Below are 25,013 nucleotides of genomic sequence, written 5' to 3'. Positions count from 1 at the left end.
TGTCTAATCCTTATCTAATCCCTATCTAATCCCTGTCTAATTCCTGTGTAATCCATATCTAATCCCTGTCGAATCCCTGTGTAATCCATATCTAATACCTATCTAATCCCTATCTAATCCCTGTGTAATCCATATCTAATCCCTATCTAATCCCTGTCTAATTCCTGTGTAATCCATATCTAATCCCTATCTAATCCCTGTCTAATCCGTATCTAATCCATATCTAATCCCTGTCTAATTCCTGTGTAATCCATATCTAATCCCTGTCGAATCCCTGTGTAATCCATATCTAATCCTTATCTAATTCCTGTGTAATCCATATCTAATCCCTATCTAATCCCTGTCTAATTCCTGTGTAATCCATATCTAATCCCTGTCGAATCCCTGTGTAATCCATATCTAATCCCTATCTAATCCCTGTCTAATTCCTGTGTAATCCATATCTAATCCCTGTCGAATCCCTGTGTAATCCATATCTAATCCCTGTCTAATTCCTGTTTAATGCATATCTAATCCATATCTAATCTGTCTAATCCATGTCTATTCCTATGTAATCCCTGTCTAACCCCTAGCTAATCCCTGTTTAATCTCTGTCTAATCCAAATCTAATCCCTATGTACTCCTTATGTAATCCCTATCTAATCCCTGTCTAATCCCTATCTAATCCCTGTTGAATCTCTGTCTAATATCTAATTCCTGTCTAATCCCAATCCTTGCTTCTTTCTTCTTTTTGGGGGGAAAGCGGTGATGTTTAAGGCTCTCTTTCTTCGTTCCCCAGCTTACGCCGATGCGTTAATTAACCCAATTAAGCACATCAGCTTAATGGATCAACGAGCCAAGCAGCTGGCCGCCCTGATGGGGTTGAGTGAGGTGAGGATTCCTAGACGGGACGGAAGGAAAACGACGCGCAACATTGGGCGGGCGGATGGAAATCCACGGGAGATCCTCGCATTACGTCGACGGGTCAATTTGCGGTGCCCGCTCGGCGTCGCAAAGCTAGTTTGTGGGGGGGGGGTTACTGGGAGACACCCCACCTCCCAACTTCACTTCCCTGTATTTCCCCCACATTGGGCAGGAGAACATGGAGAGGCCGAAGGAATCCCTGTTGCGGACTTCCTCTTCCAAGACCCCGGGGCCGTCCCGGGAGGTCCAGAAACCCCTCCCGGATGTTCTGCCCCCAACTCGGACTCCCAGTATCGTTCCCAGTCAAGGTAAGGACCGAAAGAAGACCCCGAGTTGGGATTTTTCCTCTCTCCATAAAATTCTGGTTGGCTGCTGGAATCCGGGGGGTGGGTGGGACGAGTCTTTTCACCATGGGAAAGTTTGGGGGTGTATGTGTGTGAAGAATTGATATGTGAGCCGAGGTGGCGCAGTGGTTAGGGTGCAGTACTGTAGGCTACTTTAGCTGACTGTGATCTGCAGTTCAGCGGTTCAAATCTCACCGGCTCAAGGTCGACTCAGCCTTCCATCCTTCCGAGGTGGGTGAAATGAGGACCTGGACTGTGGGGGCAAGTTGCTGACTCAATTTGCTAAAAAAATTTGTAAATCGCTTAGAGAGGGCTGAAAGTCCTATGAAGCGGTATATAAGTCAAATAAATAAATAAAATAGATACCCCTGTTTTTTGCCCAATCCCCAGTTTTGAGATCAGATTCTAAAAGTCCATTTTTTCCTCCTCTTCTAGTGCAGAGAGATGACTTGATCGCTAGCGTCCTGGCAGGTAAGCTTACGAAGCTGCGTTTGCCAGCCCCTTCAGCACCAAGGTGGTGCCCGTTGACAGCAGTGAAAGCTTGCAACTTAGGACCGTTCCTCGCAGTTACGACCGTCGCCGGTTTTTCCCCCACGACCAGAAATTCAGACCCTTTGTAACCGGCGTATATATTTTAGCGCGGCTTCCAAAGTCACGTGATCGCCATCTGCGACTTTCCCAGCAAGCAAGGTTATAGGGATGGGGGGGGGATTCGCTTAATGGCCACATCTCGCTTAACGGGATACAGTGATTCGCTTAAGCATCACGGCAAAATGGACGTTATCTCCCTTAACGTAGCAATGGAAATGGTCTCACGTTGAAGATTACATGTCTGTTTAAATTTATTATTTTTATTTATTATTTTTTATTTGTTATTTGTTATTCGTTATTCATTATTTATTATTTATTATTTATTATTTATTATTTATTATTTATTATTTATTTATTTATTATTATTTATTATTTGTTATTTGTTATTTTTTAATTTGTTATTATTTATTATTTATTATTTATTATTTATTATTTATTAATCATTTATCATTTATCGTTTATCGTTTATCGTTTATTTATTTATTTATTTATTTATTTACTTATTTACTTATTTACTTATTTACTTATTTATTTATTTATTTATTTATTTATAGGGTTTGTATGCCGCCCACTCTCGAGAGACTCAGGGCGCCTTACAGATAAAAAAGGAAGGGGAAACATACAAAAAATAATAAAAAAACAACATTAAAATTCCACAACATTGATAGCTTTAGAATGGGGCTGGATAAATCAACAGCCCCATTTCATTTCCCATTTCATAAGCTGCCCGAGTCGATTTATCAGTGAGGTTGTTTTTTTTAAAAAAAAAAGCCACTCACGTTCCTAGTCCACATTGAGGTGGAGAGAAATTTGAGAAGCGGAGAAGCAGGAAATGGCCCGATCAGCCACTCTAGTCGTCTTACGGCCTCCTCCCCGTCTTCAGTGGTGGAACCGGTTGTTAAAATATGTGATGCCTACCTCTACCCGTCTTCCCCCCACGCCCTTCTCGCTGGACTCCGCAAACCCTCGTGCTGTGCTCTCCCTTCCTTTCCAGAGGTCTCTCCGCCTTCCGTGGAAGAACTGAGGCAGCAAAAGGCTTTCGCGAAGTTGCTGAAGAAGCAGTATCGGGAACTGAAGGAACTTCGTCGCAAACACATGAAAAAAATTTGCACCCTCAACAAAAAGCAGAACGCCCAGCTAACATTGGAAAGAAGCCGATTGCGTAGCCGGGAAGGGTGAGAATACCAGATTTTTTTTTTTGGCACGTGCCGTACACAGAAACCCCGAGAAAAGAGATTTAAATGAGTTTTGCCATGCGGGGAAGAAGTACAGCCGGTTTCCCCCACTTGAAAGAGATTTAGAGCCATTTTTCCCATGCGGAAAATGAGAAGTAGGACAGATTCTCCGTGCAAAAAAAATGAGATTTACAGCAGATTCTTTACGCAGAAAAAAAGAGACCGACAGCCGATTTCCTAAGCACAAAAGGAGATTTAGAGCAACAACTTTCGGCCAAAATGGAGATTAATAGCATGCAGAAAATGAGATTTAGCCTATTTTTTCCATGCAGAAAAAGGAATTTTAAAGCATATTTTCCCCTGCAGAAAAAAAGAAGATGTAAACTATGCAGAAAAGGAAATTTAAACTATTTTTCCATGCAGAAAATGAGATTTAGAGCATATTTTTCATGCAAAGAAAAGATGTTGACTATTTTTTCCACGCAGAAAAAGAAATTTAGACTATTTTTTTCCATGCAGAAAAGGAGATGTAAAGCATATTTTTTCATGCAGAAAAGGAAATTTATCTATTTTTTCCATGCAGAAAAGGAGATTTAAAGCATGTTTTTTCATGCAGAAAAGGAAATTTATCTATTTTTTCCATGCAGAAAAGGAGATTTAAAGCATGTTTTTTCATGCAGAAAAGGAAATTTATCTATTTTTTCCATGCAGAAAAGGAGATTTAAAGCATGTATTTCCATGCATAAAAGGAAATTTAGACTATTTTTTCCATGCAGAAAAGGAGATTTAGAGCATATTTTTCCATGCAGAAAAAGAGATGTAAAGCATATTTTTCCATGCAGAAAAAGAGATGTAAAGCATATTTTTCCATGCAGAAAAGGAGATTTAGACTATTTTTCCCATGCAGAAGAGATTTAAAGCATGTTTTTCCATGCAGAAAAGGAAAGCGAGACTATTTTTTCCATGCAGAAAAGGAAATTTAGATTATATTTCCCATGCAGAAAAGGAGATTTAAAGCATATTTTTCCATGCAGAAAAGGAAATTTAGACTATTTTTTTCCATGCAGAAAATGAGATTTAGAGCCAATTTTTCCCATGGAGAAAAGGAGATTTGGAGCAAATCTCTTCTTTCTTTAGAGAATGAATGCAGATCCTTCCTGCAGAAAACAAGAATTAGAGCAGCGTTCCACACAGAACAGATTTGGAGGAGAACCTTCAGGCAGGATTAGAGAATTTGAAAATATTGTTTGGGTTTGAATACTTCAGACTGCAGAACCCTTTTGCAAAAATTGCCCTTTCTCTCTCACGCACTCCCATCGTTCTCACAAATCGTAAGATTCGGTGGAACAGTTTAACAAACCTTTGCAAAGCAGCACCGTCTAAGTTCACTTAACCCCGGCCTCATTTAGAGACGGGAATTTTGAGCTCCGTTGTGGTCGTACGTCGAGGACTACCTGTAGTGGTCCAATCTCTTCTGAAGAACCTCCAGTGATGGAGCACGCACAACTTCTGGTGGCAAACTGTTCCACCGGTTCATTATTCTCACGGTCAAGAAATTCCTTCTTAATTTTAGTTTGCTTCTCTCCCTTGTTTAAGTGATTGTATAAAGGAAAATGAAAATGAAATAAAAGATGTTATTAACCTGAAAAAAAAAAAGAACTTGGTGGTAAATTGGAACTATTTTGACACACAAAAAATTGTACTCCGATGTTTTACTGATTGAGGAATGACGAAATGTTTGTTTTAAAAGAAAATAAAACTTTTGAACCACACAGACACACAAAAAAAGCTCATTTTGGGGCAGCCCCTGAGATATTGGAAGACAAGCTGTGGTGTCTTCTTTCTCCGTAGGTCTCAAAGCTCTTTAGAGGGAGCTCGGCAAGGACAGGACCACGAAGAAACTCAACGGAAGATGGACCTCCAGGAATGGCAGCTGCAGGGCCTGCTACGACTCCGCGAGACTCAGCACCAGCTGGAGAGGGAGCTGAAGCGAGAACACCTGCGCCAGGTATTCCTAAACACCGGGGGTCACCGACCTTTCGGACCTCGGGGATCACTGAATTCATAATTTTAGATCCCCCGCTCTCTGCTTCATAGGGTCTCCTGCTTGAGCAGAGGCTGGACTAGAAGACCTCCAAGGTCCCTTCCAGCTCTGTTCTGATTGATTGATTGATTGATTGAAATGGTATCGGGTGTCCTGCTTGAGCAGAGGGTGGACTAGAAGACCTCCAAGGTCCCTTCCAGCTCTGTTCTGATTGATTGATTGATTGATTGATTGAAGTGGTATAGGTCTCCTGCTTGAGCAGAGGCTGGACTAAAAGACCTCCAAGGTCCCTTCCAGCTCTGTTCTGATTGATTGATTGATTGAAATGGTATCGGGTCCCCTGCTTGAGCAGAGGCTGGACTAGAAGACCTCCAAGGTCCCTTCCAGCTCTGTTCTGATTGATTGATTGATTGAAATGGTATCGGGTGTCCTGCTTGAGCAGAGGCTGGACTAGAAGACCTCCAAGGTCCCTTCCAGCTCTGTTCTGATTGATTGATTGATTGAAATGGTATCGGGTCCCCTGCTTGAGCAGAGGCTGGACTAGAAGACCTCCAAGGTCCCTTCCAGCTCTGTTCTGATTGATTGATTGATTGATTGATTGAAGTGGTATAGGTCTCCTGCTTGGGCAGGGGTTGGACTAGAAGACCTCCAAGGTCCCTTTCAGCTCTGTTCTGATTGATTGATTGATTGATTGAAATGGTATCGGGTGTCCTGCTTGAGCAGAGGCTGGACTAGAAGACCTCCAAGGTCCCTTCCAGCTCTGTTCTGATTGATTGATTGATTGATTGAAGTGGTATAGGTCTCCTGCTTGGGCAGGGGTTGGACTAGAAGACCTCTAAGGTCCCTTTCAGCTCTGTTCTGATTGATTGATTGATTGATTGATTGATTGAAATGGTATCGGGTGTCCTGCTTGAGCAGAGGCTGGACTAGAAGACCTCCAAGGTCCCTTTCAGCTCTGTTCCGATTGATTGATTGATTGATTGATTGAAATGTTATCGGGTCTCCTGCTTGAGCAGAGGCTGGACTAGAAGACCTCCAAGGTCCCTTTCAGCTCTGTTCTGATTGATTGATTGATTGAAATGGTATCGGGTCCCCTGCTTGAGCAGAGGCTGGACTAGAAGACCTCCAAGGTCCCTTCCAGCTCTGTTCTGATTGATTGATTGAAATGGTATCGGGTCCCCTGCTTGAGCAGAGGCTGGACTAGAAGACCTCCAAGGTCCCTTCCAGCTCTGTTCTGATTGATTGATTGATTGAAATGGTATCGGGTGTCCTGCTTGAGCAGAGGCTGGACTAGAAGACCTCCAAGGTCCCTTCCAGCTCTGTTCTGATTGATTGATTAATTGATTGATTGAAATGGTATCGGGTCCCTGCTTGAGCAGAGGCTGGACTAGAAGACCTCCAAGGTCCCTTTCAGCTCTGTTCTGATTGATTGATTGATTGAAATGGTATCGGGTCCCCTGCTTGAACAGAGGCTGGACTAGAAGACCTCCAAGGTCCCTTCCAGCTCTGTTCTGATTGATTGATTGATTGATTGAAATGGTATCGGGTCCCCTGCTTGAACAGAGGCTGGACTAGAAGACCTCCAAGGTCCCTTTCAGCTCTGTTCTGATTGATTGATTGATTGATTGAAATGGTATCGGGTGTCCTGCTTGAGCAGAGGCTGGACTAGAAGACCTCCAAGGTCCCTTTCAGCTCTGTTCTGATTGATTGAAACAGTATCGGGTCTCCTGCTTGAGCAGAGGCTGGACTAGAAGACCTCCAAGGTCCCTTTCAACTCTGTTCTGATTGATTGAAACAGTATCGGGTCTCCTGCTTGAACAGAGGCTGGACTAGAAGACCTCCAAGGTCCCTTTCAGCTCTGTTCTGATTGATTGAAACAGTATCGGGTCTCCTGCTTGAGCAGAGGCTGGACTAGAAGACCTCCAAGGTCCCTTCTGTTCCAATTGAGGTTTTTTTTTTTTGCCTTCTTCCTCAGGCCCAGCAGCGCTTAAGAGAAATTGCCCAGGATTATCAGACAGCCCAACTGAAGAAACTGAAAGAAACGGGCGAGAAGTGAGTCATAAAGCGAGGAGAAATGACACCTCTGCCCCCCCCCCCCCCCGGAGCGTAGGAATTTCATCTTTCTTTCCACCCCTTCATCTCTGGTTCCTCTCGGGGCGTAGCTTGAAGGCAGTGGTGGGTTTCAAAAATTGTTCGAACCTACTCTGTGGGTGTGGCCTCCTTTGTGGGAGTGGCTTGCCGCCCATGTGACCGGATGGGAGTGGCTTGCCGCCCATGTGACCGGATATGAAGATGCCGATGACACTTGTCAGAACCACCTTCAATTAAATCACACACAGCATAAGAATATGATGTAAACTTGTTTTTTGAAAGGCATCTTTGGTTTGCGTTAAAACAACTTCAACACACGCAATGTTCTGATTGCACCACAAACGCAGTAGTCATCCTTCCCTTTCACAGAGGCACTGAGTTTTATAAATAGGAGCATGATAGTGTAGAATAATCACATCCAAGGACCAGTGGTGGGTTTCAAAAAAACTTTGGAACCTCTTCTGTAGGGGTGGCCGGCTTTCCGGGTCCACTGGTGGAGCCTCTTCTAACCGGTTCGGTAGATTTGATGGTTCCACCACAAAACCGCGGACGACAAAATCGCGGTCAACGAAAGCGTGTATGTGACGTCATCACAGCGCGACGAAAAAGATCGAAAAATGTAAAAATAAAGCGAAAACCTTACCCTAACCCCCCCAAACCTAACCCTAACCCTAACCCTTAACCTAACCCTAAACCTAACCCTAAACCTAACCCTTAATCTAACGAAAAACCTAACGCTAACCCTTAACCTAACGCTAAACGTAACGCTAATGCTCTAACCCTAACCCTAACCCTTAACCTAACCCTAACCCTAACCCTTAACCTAACCCTTACCTTTATGTGAATCGGCTTGCTGTAATTTAATTTTTATTTCAATTTTTCGATCTTTTTCGTCGCGTTGTGATGACGTCACATACGCGATTTCGTCGACCGCGCTTTTGTGGAACGCGCTTTTGATGGGTCACGGATTTGATGAATTGGTTCTACCGAATAGGTGCCAACTGGTAGGAACCCACCTCTGTTTAAGGGCTTCAGAAAAACATTTAGTAGCCAATCAGGCTCTGTTAATTCCTCTTCTAGCTGTAAAAGTGGTTCTCGTGTTACAAGCCTAACTGATCCCCAAATTTCTGTGGGTAACCGACAGTTAAGTAAGTTTTGACGAGCTTTCTTGCCACAGTGGTTAAGAGAATGAATGTTGTTGTTAAGTGAGGAACAAGGTTGCTAAGTGAATCTGACTTCCCCAGAGACTTTGCTCGGTGGAAGGTCACTAAAAGGGATCTTGCGACTCTGAGATACGGCAACCGTCGTAAAGAGGAGTCACCTGAATTTTGATCATGGGGATGCCGCAGCTGTCGTAAGTGGGGGAAACGGTCCTAGATCACCTTTTTTCAGTGTTAAACTTCGAACGGTCACTAAACAAAACAGTTGCAAGTCGAGGACTGTCCGTACGATGGTTCTCGTTTTGGGAGTGACGTTTTTACATTTTGCTCCTCCTGATTGGGGGGGGGGGGAGGACGAGGGAACCCCACCAGGACGGCAAAAATTTAAAAAACCCGTAACTTTTATAATAAAAATTTAACTCCGTCTGGCATCTTCACTGCCTCGCCGAAACTCTCTAGGATTGGAGAGAGAAAAAAGATTATTTACACCTCGTAGAGAATAACTTGGCCCGCCGTTGCTTTTCGTGTCAGAGAGAAGAAAGAACTGCAGAAAATCCTGGATCGGAAACGTCACAACAGCATCACGGAAGCCAAATCACGCGAGAGGAGCAAAAAAGATGTGTGAGTTACGATGGGGTTTGTAAGCGTGAGGCTACTGTGGCCCGCCAGCGGAGCTAGCAGCAGATTCAGACAGTGAGGAGGGTTGGGGAGGAACATGGGCCAGTCCTGGAGTCTGGGGAAGGCGCGGGCGAGGCAGAGAGAGGGGGCCAAGGCCATCTGGTAGCTATTTGTTGTCTCCGGAGCCTGACGTCAGCGAGGCGGAAGAACAGTAAGAGCCTGTTCCCAGTGTACGCGTGCGCAGAGCTGCCAGAAGGCAAGAAGAGTTAAGACAAAAAGAGCGACTTGGGAGTAAGGCTTGGAGATGAATGGCCCCTCCCATAAGACATAGAAGAGGAGCGAACAGGACGTGAGCTTTTGCAGGAAGCAATTAGTTCATCTGCTCGGTTCAAGCTTTGAAAAGTTCTGTTTGACTCTGTGCTAAGTTTGGCCCTCGCTCTGCATCGGGCCATGAGGTCTCTGGCAGCATTCCAATAGCAATAGCAATAGCAGTTAGACTTATATACCGCTTCATAGGGCTTTCAGCCCTCTCTAAGCGGTTTACAGAGTCAGCATATCGCCCCCCACAGTCTGGGTCCTCATTTCACCCACCTCGGAAGGATGGAAGGCTGAGTCAACTTTTGAGCCGGTGAGATTTGAACAGCCGAACTGCAGATAGCAGCCAGCTGAAGTGGCCTGCAGTACTGCACTCTTAACCACTGCGCCACCTCGGCTCTTCTTCCAAGGGAGATGAGGAAGCCTAGGTCAGAAGAGAAGCAAGCAAGTTATGGATTGTCCTTAACCTGGTTTGTCTCTCTCCCCCAGGGAATTAACCGAGATAAACAGAAGGCATATCACGGAGTCCGTAAACTCCATTCGGAGGGTAAGCATCTAAAAATCCAGCATTTTCCTATTTGCTATGTTCAATTTCCGTGAAGCTCTCGCACAACGAAGCACACCGCCACATTTAGTGCAATTTAAGCGTCACCCCCCAAAAAAATAATGAACTAAAGGTTTACAAACTAGTGAAACTTTCCAAGTATGTAGAAAGGAAAGGGAGAAGGATACAAATCTTAGTTTATTGGACTGATGCTTTGAGTTGAGCTGAGTATACACACACACACCCCTCCAAAAATAAAAAATAAAACTATCTTCAGGATTAATCTGCACTCAGATTCTGAACCTCAGAATATTTCTGGATGTTCTTCAAGGGGAGGTCCCAAGGCACTCCCCTTGCAGTAGTCTAGACGGGCGCGAAGAAAATAGGACCAACATTGATTCTCCTGGAAAAAAGAATTGGTAGTGAACTGTTGTGGTCCACCAGTGGTGGCAGAGACGGACAGTGAGGAGGGTTGGGGAGGAACGTGGGCCAGTCCTGGAGTCTGGGGAAGGCTCTGAGGAGGGCTCTGTGTCGGAAGCAGAGCCATATGCCAGTTATCAGCTGCCTTCTGAGTCAGACATCAGTGGGGCAGAAGAACAGCTGGAGCCTGTTCCCAGTGTGCGCATGCGCAGAGTTGCCAGATGAAGGGAGCAGCTAAAGAACAGGGGTTGACTTGTGGACGGTGAATGGCCCCTCCCAGAGGAAATAAAAGGGGAGCGAAAGGGGAGTGGAGCTTGCAGGAGACCATTAGTTCACTTAATTGGTTTGTGACTCTCCGGCGACTCCTGGCTATGTTTTGCAGAGATCGGCCTGGCAGCTCTCCAAGCCAGATAAGGTCTGTGACCGTAAATCCCCCCTTGAAAGACTTTGCTGGATGTGATTGAGCAGAATTCACAGTCAATTAATAAAAGGGGTTTTGGTCGGGACAAGGAGTTTTGCTTCGTGCTCTTGGGAAGCCTCGGTCAGAACAGTGAACCCGCTGATAAATTCTTATTTTCTCTCTCTTTTTTCAATCCCCACAGCTTGAAGAAGCCCAGAAACGACGACAGGAGAAGCTACTTTTGGGGTACCAGGAAGTGGTGCAGTTGATTGAGGATGAAGAGCCACGGGTGGGTGATTTTACAAAGGGTCACCAGGACCAATCTTGGACCTTGCAAGTCGGGGCTAAGAGAGGCGGCCTAGGGAACAGTCAGATAAGAGGCAGCTGAGCCCTCGGCTGCACAAGGGATGGAGAAAGAGTCTCAGAAGGGACCCTCCCTAGTTTCTAACACTGTAAAGGAGACAAGTGGGAGATTTGTACTTTCAGATGTGCTATATTCTATTAATGTAGCTTTAGGCAACAGAGAGATAAGAGATAGCTGAGCCCTCGGCTGCACAATGGATGGAGAAAGAGGCTCAGAAGGAACCCTCCCTAGTTTCTCAGGCTGTAAAGGAGACAGGGGGAGATTTCTACTTTCAGATGTGCTAGATTCTATTAATGTGGCTTTAGGCAACAGAGAGATAAGAGGCAGCTTAGCCCTCGGCTGCACAATGGATGGAGAAAGAGTTTCAGAAGGGACCCTCCCTAGTTTCTCAGGCTGTAAAGGAGACAGTGGAGATTTGTACTTTCAGATGCGCTAAATTCTATTAATGTAGCTTAAGGCAACAGAGCAGTGGCGGGTTCAGAGGTGGGTTCCTACCGGTTCACACCAGTTCGGTAGAACCGGTTCGTCAAATCTACCGAACCGGTTAGAAGAGGTTCCACCAGTGGACCTGGAAAGCAGGCCACACCTCCAGAAGAGGTTCCAAAAATTGCAAATCCCGTTCCAACCGGTACAGTTGGAATGGGGCCGGCAGCGTCCTCATGGACGCTTCCCCGTCATCAGAAGGGCGCCAAAGGGGGAGAATCGCACGCCACCCAGAATGCTGCCAACCGTCGTAAATGCAAGTCGGCGCTCAAGCCTCCGAATGTACATTGCGTGACCACTGCAGTGGGCCGTTCACTGAAAATTGGTCTCAAGCCCCGTTTTTCCCCAGTGCCGTTGCGATTTCGAATGGTCGCTAAACCGAACCGTCATTTAAGTCGAGGACTAGCTGTAAGCGAGGCCAAAGGGCTCAGAGACATATTTTCAGACTTTAACTTTACAGCAATGTAGAATCTGTTTAATCTGCCTGTCTGATCCACCCAGCGAGATTGACAGCTGCCAACTCAGAAATGTATTTTGCATCGAGACCCTTCCACTCGTTTTCGCCTCTCTCTGATCCATTCCCTCTTTCTTTTCCTCCTCCCTAGTTGATAGCCCAGCTGGAACAAGAGTGGCAGCTGGAGGGCTCCTCCCTGACACAAGAAATCGGCCGATTCCTGCAGGAAGAACTCGACGGGGGGGTCAGCAACGGGCACCCCCACGGCACCAGCGTCAGTTCCTTGCCCCCCGAAGAGGAGTTGACGGTCCTGTGAATCCCGACGGAGAACGAGGGACGTTCCCGAAGGCCAACGAGAAGCACGGGGAAGGGGGGGGGGCAAGCACCTTTGCATGTTAAACACGCCCCGCGTGGGGAGGGGAGAGGGGCAGGGCGGGGCCGAAAAACACACTAAAGGCACTTCTGTGTTTCCTTATTTTTTTCTCTCTTGGTTTTTTAAAGTTTTATTTTTTTAACTTTGTGGGGTTTTTATTTTTTATTTTAAATTGCTAACTTGTGACGTGTCTTCCTCCCGCTTCTCTGTGGTGGATTGAGACTGGAGAAAGACTCGGGGAGGGTGGGGGGGGGGGCAACGGTTGGACCATCGACTCCCCCCTCCCTTCTAAAAAGTATCCACGCACCCACCCACCCGTGCCCACGTAATATGCACGCCGTGATGCCAGTGGGAAAATATGCACGCTGCTCGTCGTCCCCCCCCCCGTGTCCTTTTGAATGCACAATTAGAGATAAGGGCAATTATTTTTTTTTACTTGGGAGGGGGGCGCAAAGGGCTATTTTAAATGCACCCCCCCTTTTTCTTTTTCCTTCTTTTGTTTAAAAGCTTGAGAAAGAAAGAAAAAAAGGGAAATGTCCTTTTTTCCATCTTCCCTGCAGCTGGAAGGGCTTTGCCAGCTGCATGGGGGGGGGGGCAGAGGATACGCAGAGGAGGGAGGGGCACTGGGTTGGGTGGAAGGCTGTCCGGGACGGTGAGGGAAAAGGGACAAAAAGGTTAAAAAATGTAGGCAGGTCGGTCCCTCCGTCGTTGCTTTCGGGATGGGTCCAAAGAAGAAGGTCGTCCGCCGTCCACTCCACCTTGCCTCTTTTTTCTCCGGAATGGCATTCTTTGCTGTTTGTTTCTCTGTCTTTTTATTTTATTTTGTTTTTTAAACGTTAAGTAATAAACTTGTAATTCAGTGGTCTCCCTTCGGATTCTTGCCCCCCCCCCCACCTCTCCCCTAATGGCAAAGAATGGGCTCCGTTTAAGGTCAGGCTAAGGGTGGGAATCGGACGAATGAGCTGGAAGGGAGAGCGGTGCGGTGGCCTAGAGGGGGCGCTCTCGCCTCACGTTCAAGGAGGCTGCGAGTTCCGTCCTCGGTAAAGGCAGATATTTCTCTCTCTCTGGGCACAATGAGAATAGATCTGCCGAACAAAACTCCGCGCTGGCGACTGGAGGGCGTCCGGCCATTCAAAAACTTCGCTCGCTCCATTCAGTTGCCTAGGCTCCACCCCTCAAGGGATTATGGGGTGGTTAAATGATGAATGAGCTGGAAGAGACCTTGGGGGGCTTCTAGTCCAGCCCCCTGCTCAAGCAGGAGAACCTATACGCTTTCAGATAAGGGATCGTCTACTCTCTTGAAGACATCCAGTGATGGCGCAATTTCTGGAGGCAAGCCATTCCACGGGTGAATTGTCCCGTTAGGAAGTTTCTCCTTAATTCCACGTTGCTTCTCTCCTTGATGAGTTTCCATCCACTGTCTTACCTTCAGGTGCCTTGGAGAATAATTGACCCCCTCCTCTTTGGGGCAGCCCCTCAAATACTGGAACACTGCTATCATGTCACCTCCTAATGCTTCTCCTCTTTAGACTAGGTAAAAAGCAAAGGTTCCCCTCGCACATATGTGCTAGTCGTTCCCGACTCTAGGGGGCAGTGCTCATCTCCGTTTCAAAGCCGAAGAGGCAGCGCCATCCGAAGACGTCTCCGTGGTCATGTGGCTGGCATGACTCAACGCCGCCGAAGGCGCACGGAACACTCTTCCCACCAAAGGCGGTCCCTATTTTTCTACTCGCAATTTTTACCTGCTTTCGAATTGCTCAGTTGGGACAAGTCACGGGAGCTCGCTCCGTTAGGGATTCGAACCGCCGAACTGCCGACCTTTCTGATCGACAAGCTCAGCATCTTAGCCGCCGAGCCACCATGTCCCTGATGTCCCATACCCAAATACTGCAGCCATTCCTCCTATGTTTTAGTTCCCTTTAGCATCTTAGTTGCTCTCTGAACTTTTTCCAAAGTCTCAACATCTTTTTTGGGGTAGTAGGGTGACCCAAAATTGCCCCCCCTTTACCATAGTTTTGCACATATCCAAAAAATAAGACTGGGTCTTAATATTATTTTTTGCCCAAAAGATGCATCAGGGTCTATTTTCTGGTTAAGTCTTATTTTTGGGGGGGAAATACGGTACGAAATGCATCCATCTCACTGATGATCTTAACCAGGGTTTATTTTTGGGGGGTAGAGCTTATATTACAAGCATCTTGGGGGGGAAAAATCACGCTAGGGTTTATTTTCCAGGTTGGGGGTCTTATTTTAGGGGAAAGGGGGTAGTTTGGCTGCTCTCCCCTGGGTCGTGCTTAGAGGTGGCTCCGCAGGGAGGGGAGAGGGCAACTTCAGGGGAGGGGAAAGGAAGGGCGAGGGAGGGAGTCTTTAGAAGACGGAGCGAAAAGAGAGACAGAGAGAGGCTTAGAGGGGGTCTCCAGGGATGGATGTGTGGAATTGATTTGATTACAAATTTTGGTGGGTTTCCGATCTTCTGGACGAGGGGAGCCCCCCGCTTGTGGGGAGAAATTTGACCCCAGGTTGACTTTGTTTAAAATAGGGGTGTCCACACTGGTCTATTGTTAAGATGGGTGGGTTTCCAACGCCCAGAATTCCCCAGCCAGCCCTGCAGGCTGGGGGGATTCTGGGCATTGGAAGCCCACCCACCTTAACAGCGGCCGAGTTTGGAGACCCTGGGTTTATAACACTTTATTCTGCCACCCACACGCCTCAAATATTGACTGTACCAATTGGGTACGATGGGCATTGTAGTCCAACCCCTTCGAAAGTCGCCAGCTCGGGCCGGAGAGTTTGAGAAAAATCTCCTTTTTTTCCCCATCGGTCTCGATTTATAGGTTCACCCTTTTAATGGATCTGGTTCATAGAAAGCTCCCCACCCCTCCGCTTTGATAAGATTCTCTTCATAGACCCACCCTTTCAAAGAGATTGCTTGTAGATCCCTTTTAAAGATCCACCCTGGTTTGATTTGTAGAGGGCCTGTCGGTGGATCCCTTTCATAGCACCACTGCAAGTCCAGTTTGTGGAACCACCTTTCGATAGATCCCTTTTATGAATCCACCCTTGTTATGTGTTTGGTTTATAGAAATCCTCTGCCGGTGGATCCCTTTTATAAATTCACCCTTGTTGTAAGTTTGATAGAGAGAAATCCTGTTGCTGGGTCCCTTTTGTAGATCTACTCTTGCTGTAAGTCTGATTTATAACCCCCCCCTTTGACGGATCCCTTTTGCGGATCCACTCTTGCTATAAGCCCAATGTAGGGAACCTCTTTTTGATAGATCCTTTATAAATCCACACCCTTTTCATCTTTGATTTATAGAAATCCTCTGTTGATGGATCCCTTTTGTGGATCCACTCTTGCTATAAGCCCAATTTAGGGAGCCTCTTTTTTGATAGATCCCTTTTATAAACCCACCCTTGTTATCTTTGATTTATAGAAATCCTCTGATAATGGCTCCCTTTTCTGGATCTTCTCTTGCTATAAGCCCAATTTAGGGAACCTCTTTTTGATAGATCCCCTTTATAAACCCACCCTTGTTATCTTTGATTTATATAAATCCTCTGTTGATGGATCCCTTTTATGGATCCACTTGTGTTGTAAGTCCAATTTATAGAACACCTTTTGAGAAATCTTTCATAGAACACCCCCCCACCCTTGTTTATACGTTTGATTTATAGAAATCCTGTTGACGGATCCCTTTTACAGATCCGAAGGACTATAAAATTCTTGCTATACGTCCGATATACAGACCCCCCCCTTTGGATAGATCCCTTTGATAGATCCACCATTCCCTTATTCCAGCTGTGGATGGAGATCAAACTGAGCCCCTCCGGGACGAAACGAGATTTTTTCCCTCCCCCCGGCACCGTTTTAACAAAACCGAAACCGTTTCACCGCCTTCCACACACAACAACCGTCTCAAAGGAATTTTCAATGTTTTGGGGTTGTTTTTTTGGGGGGGCTTTTGCCTTTAGAAAAAAACCACAAATTCACACAAACAGATCACACACGAAACAGAGAACAGATCCAAAGTTAGCGAAGGGAGGCAGGCGACGTCACTCGGTGGGGAAACCAGACATCAGGGAAGCGCCGAAGATGGACATTCGGACGTTGGGACAAAGTGACGCAGAGAGGCACGAGTTCGGCCGCGGGGTGGGGTGGGGGCACAGAAGCTGCCATGCAAACAGAGTTGTGTGTGTGGGGTGTCCTGAGGGCCCCTCCCCGCATTTTGGAAAGAGCACAGTGGGGTGAAAAATACTTGGAAAACAAGTGATTCCAGCTTCAGACACGACAGTTGACGAAGGTGAATTTGAATGCAGGTCGTCCTCGACATACAACCATCCGCTTAGTGACCTGTCCCAAGTTAGGACGCTACCGAACACGCTTGTGACCCCAATGTTCAGTTGTCTTTTCAGTCGTGACCCCATGTTTAACAATGGTTGGAAGGTGGTCTCGGAAGGAGAGGCAGGCGTCGTCACCCATGACGGTTTTCTCAGCAAGCGTCACAAAGCGGGTTGGGGGGGGGAAGCCGGGTTTACTTAACGACCATGTGATTCACTTAACGACAGCAGCCGGAGGAGGTTGTCGGACGGGGCACGACTCCCGCGACCACGTGCTTCCCTTAACCGCATCCCAAAGTAAAATTGCGCCTGGCTCAGCGAACGAGAGGACGTGCTTCGACGGAAGTTAAAACCGGGACGATTCAAGGAACGACCGCCTGGTTCGCTTAGCAGCAACAGGAAGTAAAACGGGGCCTGGCTCGGTTCATGGCCACGCGATCCACTTAACGACTGCAGCAAAACCAGGTGATGAAATTGGACGCGATTCAACGACCCGCTTATCGACCCGACGGTGGTCACAAGCGAAGGACTACCTCCACTTTGGCTCAGTTTTTGAAATGACACACGAAAGATAAAATATCCATGTTTGGTCGGTGTGTAAAATCAAGGCTAATAAAAATAAAAATTGGGGCTCCACCCCAAAATGGCTGACAGAAATGGAGGAATCGTAAGGAGGGGGGAAAGTGTAGTGAAAAGCAGCTTATCTATCTCCCCCCCCCCTCTTTTTCTGCCGTTGGGAGAGAGGTTTTGTGCTGTTTTCCGGACGAGCGCGAAGGTTTGGCTTTTAAGAGAGCCTGGACTGTGCTTGAGACAAATTGGCAGTTTCGGGATTGTCCCCTCCTCTTGGCCCGGCCTGGCCGCTTCCCTTCTCCTCGTCACGGATGGGAGACCAAGAGGAGATCGTTTTTGTGCAAAAATTCCTTCGTTCCAAAAACTCGGTTCGGAAGGCGCTTCCTCTCACCGAGGCCCAAAGACTTCTACGAATGCAGGAGAACAAGAGAAATCGGACCCATCCTTGCCACCCCTCATTCAGGCGCACCACGGACAGGACAGCTTCCCCCTCCCCCCCCAAAAAATATTTCTCCTTCCCCTTCAGTCTTCTCCGACACACCGCCTCGAACTCGTGACTTGAGGTGCTCCAAAAACCGAGGTGGAGGAACTCCCACCTAGTCCCTGCTGAGGACGCCTTAAATCGGACACCAAAATTTGGCAAGATGGACGGCGGAGAGAGAGAGGAAAATTTAAAAAAACAAAGGGAGGGGTGATCCTGATCCTGAGGAGGGGGTCCCTCTGAGTGGTGTGAGGTCCTTTTCCGGATTCCCAAAAGTCCTGGATTCGAACCTACTGCTTCAGAAGCCTTCGATATGGCAATAGGCTTCCAAAGATGCTAATAGGATGTAGACCAGCCAGAGGCTGACGAAAAACAGGGTGGACAGAAGTTTGGGGATTCGGGGGCCGCCCAGCTCGCCCCCCACAGGAGGCCGGCGGCGGTACAACAGCACCGCGATGCTGATGAAGGCAAAGATGGTGAAGAGCGTGACGGAGAAGGCCAGGGTCCCCGGCTGCACCTCGAAGCGTTTCCCCTGGCTGGCCCAGTAGCTGGCGGCGATGGTCCAGGCCACGCCGATACCCAGGAAGACGTTCACCGCGTTGCTGCCCGTTACGTTACCGATGGAAGCGTCGGCGTGCTGGTCTTGGATGGCGGCCACCTTGCTGGCGAAGGTATCTGGAAAAAGAGATGGAGATGAGTGAGCCAAGCCACCAATGTGGGTTTAATGGGCCTTGCCTGGAATTTATTCAGTTCACAACTTAAGACTAGAACTGAGCCCCAAATTTCTCTCATTCAGTGACTTTTGCCCCCTTTTTCGACTTTTCTTGCCGCGCTTGTTAAACGAATCCCTGCAGTTTTTAAGTTAGTAACCTGTTGTGGCCCAGCAGGAGCCGTTGGAGCTGCCACCAGACTCCGACAGCGAGGGGCCCTAGGAGTCGGCTCTGGAGAATGTGGAGGACCCTGGACAGGGTTCCGACTCCGAGCAGGGCGCAGAGAGGCTGGTTGGCCACCAGGAGGCGCCTGAGCCTTGGAGCAGTGGGGAGGAGACAAGGGAGAGTGATCCAGAAACCAACAGTGAGTTGTCCCAGGATGCACGCCATCGAAGAGCTACTCGGCGTCAAGAACAACTATGTAATTACACTCAGCTGATGGTCATTAGGCTCCTCTCCAGACTATAAAACAGACTGCTTGTGCCACGCCTTCTTCTCGCTTTTACTAAAGAGAAACGAACTTGGCAGGCTGGATTGCTGTCAGGGTTAGTCTGAATTGCTAACCAAGGTTAGCCAAGGTTTGTCGGCCTTGCTGCCAAGGTCCTTATCTGTTTGTTTACTTGGCTTTCAGCCACCGAGATTCTGCTCTTGTTATTAAAGGACATTCTCATTAAGCGTGTCTCGGCTTTCGTTACTGGACGGAGGAGAGGGTCAGAACAGTAACCCAGTTGTTAAGCAAATCTGGCTTCCCCCCACTTGACTTCACTTGTCAAAAGGTGGCAAAAGGAGAATCACACGCCCCCCTCTCCCCTCCCGGGACACATCAAAGGTCATCAATCCGAACCAGTTGCCAAGCGCCCGAATTTCGATCGCCTCACGGGGGACGCTGCAAAAGTCGTAACTGCGGACAACGGTCATAACTTGGAAACGGCAATAAGTGGAGGCCGAACTTGCACGCCAATAACAAAAATTTTAAAAAGTCGCTTGCCGCTCTGCTATTCAGACCAGCTATGAGCCGAGGTGGCGCAGTGGTTAGGGTGCAGTACTGCAGGCCACTTCAGCTGACTGTTATCTGCAGTTCAGCGGTTCTAATCTCACCGGCTCAGGGTTGACTCAGCCTTCCATCCTTCCGAGGTGGGTGAAATGAGGACCCAGAGTGTGGGGGCGATATGCTGACTCTGTAAACCGCTTAGAGAGGGCTGAAAGCCCTATGAAGCGGTATAAAAGTCTAACTGCTATTGCTATTGCTATTTCTGAAAAAAAAAGAGGGGGGGAGGGTTCACTCCCAAATTCACTGGAATGAACGAGTGGGTTTGCACTAATAATAGGGCGCTAAATTCCTAGCAGCCCATCAGAATCGAGAGAGTGGGGGGAAAAGTGGCGGGCAAGCGAGCAAGGAAACATTTGCACGTCACTCCTCCCCGACTTTGGAGATGCAATGTTATCGTTACCGGCCTAAAAAAAGGATAAGAGGCTGTTTCGTTTTTTAATTGCAAGGGCTTGTTTTTTTCACCCCCTTGTTTGACGGGCGAAGTGAAAAGGCGTTTTGCACACGCCTGCTTTGAAATCCACCCGGCCCGTTTTCCACGTCGTGGTGTTGTGTCAGCTGCGCGTTTCGTGAGTCGAGTTTCGGCTCGCTCAGCCGCGAGTCCCTGACATTGTCAGGGCCCCTTGGGTGAGTCAAGGATCCTTAAATAGCAGAAAAGCAAATTTAGGACTCGCTCCGGAGGGCCTGTCAAAGCCTTTGGTGGGCAAGGGGAGGGTGGGGGTGCATCTGGGGAGACCAGGATTATTTCAAGAGAGCATCTGCAACACGGGAGCGGCCCGACAGCTAACCCTCTGGTGGAATTCTCATGTTTGTGTTTATTTTTTTTTTAGAGGGGCAAAAGGGGCGCTTTGCTTTTCATTCCCTCCAGAAATCGTGGGCACTTCCATGACTGGAGGTTTTTAAGAAGAGATTGCACAGCCATTTGTCTGAAATGGTTGAGGATCTCTTGCTTGAGCAGGGGGTTTGACTAGAGGACCTCCAGGGTTCCCCCTTGGTTCTATTCTGCTGTAGTCTAATTCTGTTCTGTTCTGTTCTGTTCCGCTCCGCTCTATTCTGTTCTGTTCTGTACTATTCTATTCCTATTCCTATTCTCTTCTCTTCTGCGCTATTCTATTCTCTTCTGCTTTATTCTATTCTATTCTATTCCTATTCCTATTCTCTTCTGCTCTATTCTATTCTGTTCTATTCTATTCTTATTCTATTCCCTTCTGCTCTGTTCTATTCTGTTCTATTCTATTCTATTCCTATTCTCTTCTGCTCTATTCTATTCTGTTCTGTTCTATTCTATTCTTATTCCTAATCCTATTCTGCTCTATTCTATTCTGTTCTATTCTATTCTTATTCTATTCCCTTCTGCTCTGTTCTATTCTCTTCTGCTTTATTCCATTCTATTCTTATTCCTATTCCTATTCTGCTTTATTCTATTCTGTTCTTATTCTATTCCCTTCTGCTCTATTCTAATCTATTCTGCTTTATTCTATTCTATTCTTATTCCTATTCCTTCTATTCTTATTCCTATTCCTATTTTCTTCTGCTCTATTCTACTCTGTTCTGTTCTATTCTATTCTTATTCCTATTCCTATTCTGCTCTATTCTATTCTGTTCTATTCTATTCTTATTCTATTCCATTCTGCTCTGTTCTATTCTCTTCTGCTTTATTCTATTCTATTCTTATTCCTATTCCTATTCTGCTCTATTCTATTCTGTTCTATTCTATTCTTATTCTATTCCATTCTGCTCTGTTCTATTCTCTTCTGCTTTATTCTATTCTATTCTTATTCTATTCCCTTCTGCTCTATTCTATTCTGTTCTATTCTATTCTTATTCTTATTCCCTTCTATCTCTTCTCTTCTCTTCTGCTTTATTCTATTCTATTCTTATTCCTATTCCTATTCTGCTCTATTCTATTCTGTTCTGTTCTATTCTATTAATATTCTATTCTCTTCTGCTCTACTTCTATTCTATTCTATTCTATTCTGCTTTATTCTATTCTATTTTGTTCTATTCTGTTCTATTCTGTAATGTTCTATTCTATTCTATTCCTATTCCTATTCTCTTCTGCTCTCTTCTGCTCTATTCCTCACAGAAGAAAGCAGCATACCTGATACCACCTGTCCCCACTCGACCACTCTGTGTCAGGACGCACACGCGCGTGTGTGTATGTGTAAGGCCCTCCCCCACCCGTCACTAACCGGGCACAGAGGTACCCAGCGCCACAAACACCACCGCCGTGACTGAGTCCTTGAGGCCGATGGTGCAGCCGAAGTGAGAGGCCAGGTCTCCGGTGAGGGCCGTGAGCACCCCGATGAGGGAGATGGAGACCAGGAAGCAAGCCCAGCCGCACCAATACTCGGTGGGCGGCACGAAGGCGAACAGAACTTTCCAGAAGACGGTGAGGAAATGCATGATGTAGTCGAAGCAGGAAGGAAGGCGGTCCTCGCCCGAGTCGTCGTCTTCATCGTCACCTGTCAGGGGGTCATAAAAACTCGGAATCAGTCTCTCTCGGTAACAGGAAGAAGAGTTGGAAGGGACCTTGGAGGTCATCTAGTCCCACCCCCTCCCCCTCTGCTCTTGCGCGAGACCTCTACTATTTCTGATAAATGGCCATCCGGTCTCTTTTCAAAAGCCTCCGGTGATGAAGCACTCGCAACTCCCACAGTAACAAGAGTTGTAAGGGGGTCCTTCGAGGTCATCTAGTCCAACCCCCCCACCCCGCTCTTGCGCGAGACCCGGCTCTTGCGCGAGACCTACACTACCGATACTGAGGCACACACAGCTTCCGAAGGGCAATTTATTACCAACAAATTGTTGTCCTCAAAACGGCAGGAATTCCCTCTTCCTTGTTTCCGCCGCCCCCACCCCCAGCCCTGCCTCGAAAACGTCACTCTACACAACGAAGTTGGGACACAACAAAGTTGGGACGCAACACACAACAAAGTTGGGACAAATCCGGCCTCCGTTTTGACTCCCAACATGCTACCCCAGGCTGTTGTTAACCTGGGTTTGTTTTCAGAGGGGTGGGTGTTCTGTAAGGCAGAATTTGGTGTTACTGGAAGGGCCGGGGAGTTTCGCTGTGGTTGAGTGGACGCTGGGCGGCTACGTCAATCAATGTCATCGCGCTCTGATTGAACCCAGATGTTGCTCCCGACAGCACACCCTTGATGGAACGTCGTTTTATCGCTCAAAGAGCAATCGACGTTAACCCATATCGTGTGGCTGTAGTATCATTAATTACTAGCCGATAACCCGGCGTTCCCGCGTATTTATTTATAGGGGAAAATGTCCGGATCAAATGTAATCTTCTAATGTTGGATTTCCCCCCTTACCAGAGGGAGCCCCCTTGTGGAGTACTGTGAAGCTGTCACCATGGCACTGTACAGTAGAAGCCAGTACGGCAGTACAGTAGAAGCCATTTTTAAGGCACAACAGCTGCATTCTTAACAGAATACACACCCCCAAGGGGCGTTAGGGGTGTCTTACCCCTCAAATATTGTTTTCAGAGAGTAAGTCATCTGTGTACCAAGCTTGGTTGAAATTGCTTGAGGCGTTCCAGAGTTATGCTGCAACACACACACACACACACACACACACACACACACACACGTGTTCTCTCTGTTGCTTTGCATGCATACGGAGGGCTTCCGCACAAAAATTCCTTGGGTGTCCAATGGCGCTTGGCCAAATAAAATATTCAATTCAATTCTCTTACCGGCACTAACCGTGACGGCGCTTACGAACTGCTCTCGCCAGCTGCTGCTTCCCACCACCAGCGCCAAGTTGGTTTTCTTGATCAGTTTGTCCACTGTGCTCTGGAGGAGAAGAGGTTGGAGGGAGGTGAAATGGGGTACGTGGGTGGATCTTGGGGGGAGGGGGGGGCTCCCCCCTCCCTGTTAGCAATTGTTTTGCTTTCAATGTCGCCGTCTGATCGAAGCTATTTAGCATAGCTTGGCATGGAATAAAAAGATAAATATTCTTTAAAAAAACTGTGGCTCACGGCCACAGAGAAAAGACAGAATGAGAGAGAGAAAGAGAGACAGAGAGAGAGACAAAGAGAAAGAGAGTGAGAGAATGAGAGACAGAGACAGAGAGCGAGAAGAGGCACAGAGACAAAAAGAGACAGAGAAAGAGAGAGAGGAAAGAGACAAAAGAGAGAGTGAGAGAAAGAGAGACAGAATGAGACAGAGAGAGAAAGAGAGAGTCAAAGAGAAAGAGACAGAGTGAGAGAAAGAGAGACAGACAGAAGGAGACACAGAGAGAAAGTGAGAGAGAGACAGACAGAACGAGACACAGAAAGTGAGAGAGACAAAGAGAAAGAGACAGAGTGAGAGAGGGAAAGAGAGACAGAGACAAAGGAGAGCGAGAAAGAGAGAGAGAAAGAGACAAAGAATGAGACAGTGAGAGAAAGAGAGACAGAATGAGACAGAGAGAAGAGATGAGTCAAAGAGAAAGAGACAGAGTGAGAGAGAGAAAGAGAGACAGACAAAACGAGACAGAAAGAAAGTGAGAGTCAAAGAGAAAGAGACAGAGTGAGAGAGAGAAAGAGAGACAGACAAAACGAGACACAGAGAGAAAGTGAGAGAGAGACAAAGAGAAAGAGACAGTGAGAGAGAGAGAGAGACAGAGAAAGAGACACAGAGACGGACAGACAGAGGAGAGAAAGACAGAGAGAGAGAGAGACAAAGAAAAAGAGACAGAGAGAGAGACAGACAGACAGAACGAGACACAGAGAGAGAAAGACAGAGAGAGATGGAGAGAGAGAGAGAGAAAGAGACAGAGAGTCAGCGAGAGAGAGTCAAAGAGAGACAGACAGACAGAGGGAGAGGGGGACTACCTTAAACTCGTAAGATTCCTCAATTATAACTTCAAGTTTGGCGTTTTCTCCCAAAGTGGGGTACCCATTTTGGAAATTTTTTCCTGCTCTCCTGCAGGCAGTTGATTCTCGTTGGTGTCACCTAGGATAGGATGGGGGAAAAGAGATTGCCGTTATAACGGACCTGGGAGAAAGACCTTGAGCAACGGAGGAAAAAGACGCTGCTTGGGGAATGGTTAGATAAGAGGCTGCGTCGCCCTCAGCTACACAACGGACGGAGAAAGAAGACTCAAAGGGACTCTCTCTAACTTCTCCGGATTTAAGTGAAAACCGGATTTTTTTGGGGGGGGGGATTTCTTTCTTTTTCTTCTTCCCATCCTTACCGTGTCGGATTCCGATGTCCAAAATAACCGGGGGTCCCAACTGCAGGTGGAAGTTCTTATTTTTTTCATACTCCTCATCGTCAATTATTTGAATCTCGATGTATCTTCTAAGAGAGGGAGAAAGAAACCCGTTCAAACTCAAACTCCCAACGTCGCACAAACTCTTTTAATTCCTTTGCACCAAAATGTTTGCAATTTTCTTTTTTAAAAAAAACAAAAACAGCTTCTATATTTTCCAGCTTTCGGGGTGCAGGACAGTCGTAAGTGTGAGGACTGGCCCAAGTTTTCCCAGTGCTGTTAAAAGCAACTTTGACGTCAAAGAATTTGTAAGACTTAGATCCTCCTATTGTTCGTTCGGCATACACAACCACACAGGTAATCTTCGACTCAACAA

General features: G+C 46.9%; 2 protein-coding genes across 2 annotated transcripts in view; one reads left to right on the top strand and one right to left on the bottom strand.

The window, feature by feature from the left end:
• Nucleotides 1-13,143, top strand: part of PLCB3 (phospholipase C beta 3) — a gene marked incomplete in the record, with an annotated part of 57,532 nt that extends 44,389 nt beyond the window's left edge. Inside the window, 10 exon segments of the mRNA XM_087705214.1 lie at nucleotides 779-870; nucleotides 1,076-1,211; nucleotides 1,683-1,718; nucleotides 2,833-3,013; nucleotides 4,865-5,021; nucleotides 7,033-7,109; nucleotides 8,840-8,929; nucleotides 9,731-9,788; nucleotides 10,808-10,894; nucleotides 12,058-13,143. Coding sequence (XP_087561340.1) covers nucleotides 779-870; nucleotides 1,076-1,211; nucleotides 1,683-1,718; nucleotides 2,833-3,013; nucleotides 4,865-5,021; nucleotides 7,033-7,109; nucleotides 8,840-8,929; nucleotides 9,731-9,788; nucleotides 10,808-10,894; nucleotides 12,058-12,222 — 1,079 coding nt within the window.
• Nucleotides 13,144-16,260: 3,117 nt separating this feature from the next.
• Nucleotides 16,261-25,013, bottom strand: part of LOC106547618 (sodium/calcium exchanger 1) — a 19,388-nt gene continuing 10,635 nt past the window's right edge. Inside the window, 6 exon segments of the mRNA XM_014064843.2 lie at nucleotides 16,261-18,343; nucleotides 21,619-21,891; nucleotides 23,136-23,235; nucleotides 24,258-24,319; nucleotides 24,322-24,378; nucleotides 24,620-24,726. Of these exon segments, the coding sequence (XP_013920318.2) occupies nucleotides 17,967-18,343; nucleotides 21,619-21,891; nucleotides 23,136-23,235; nucleotides 24,258-24,319; nucleotides 24,322-24,378; nucleotides 24,620-24,726 (976 nt within the window). The 3' untranslated portion in view covers nucleotides 16,261-17,966.

The sequence above is a fragment of the Thamnophis sirtalis genome, unplaced genomic scaffold (genome assembly GCF_051295495.1).
Source record: "Thamnophis sirtalis isolate CommonGarterSnake01/CBP01778 unplaced genomic scaffold, rThaSir2_p1.2 scaffold_2, whole genome shotgun sequence".
Classification (NCBI taxonomy): Eukaryota; Metazoa; Chordata; class Lepidosauria; order Squamata; family Natricidae; genus Thamnophis; species Thamnophis sirtalis.
This window is presented reverse-complemented; position numbering and strand designations above follow the sequence as displayed.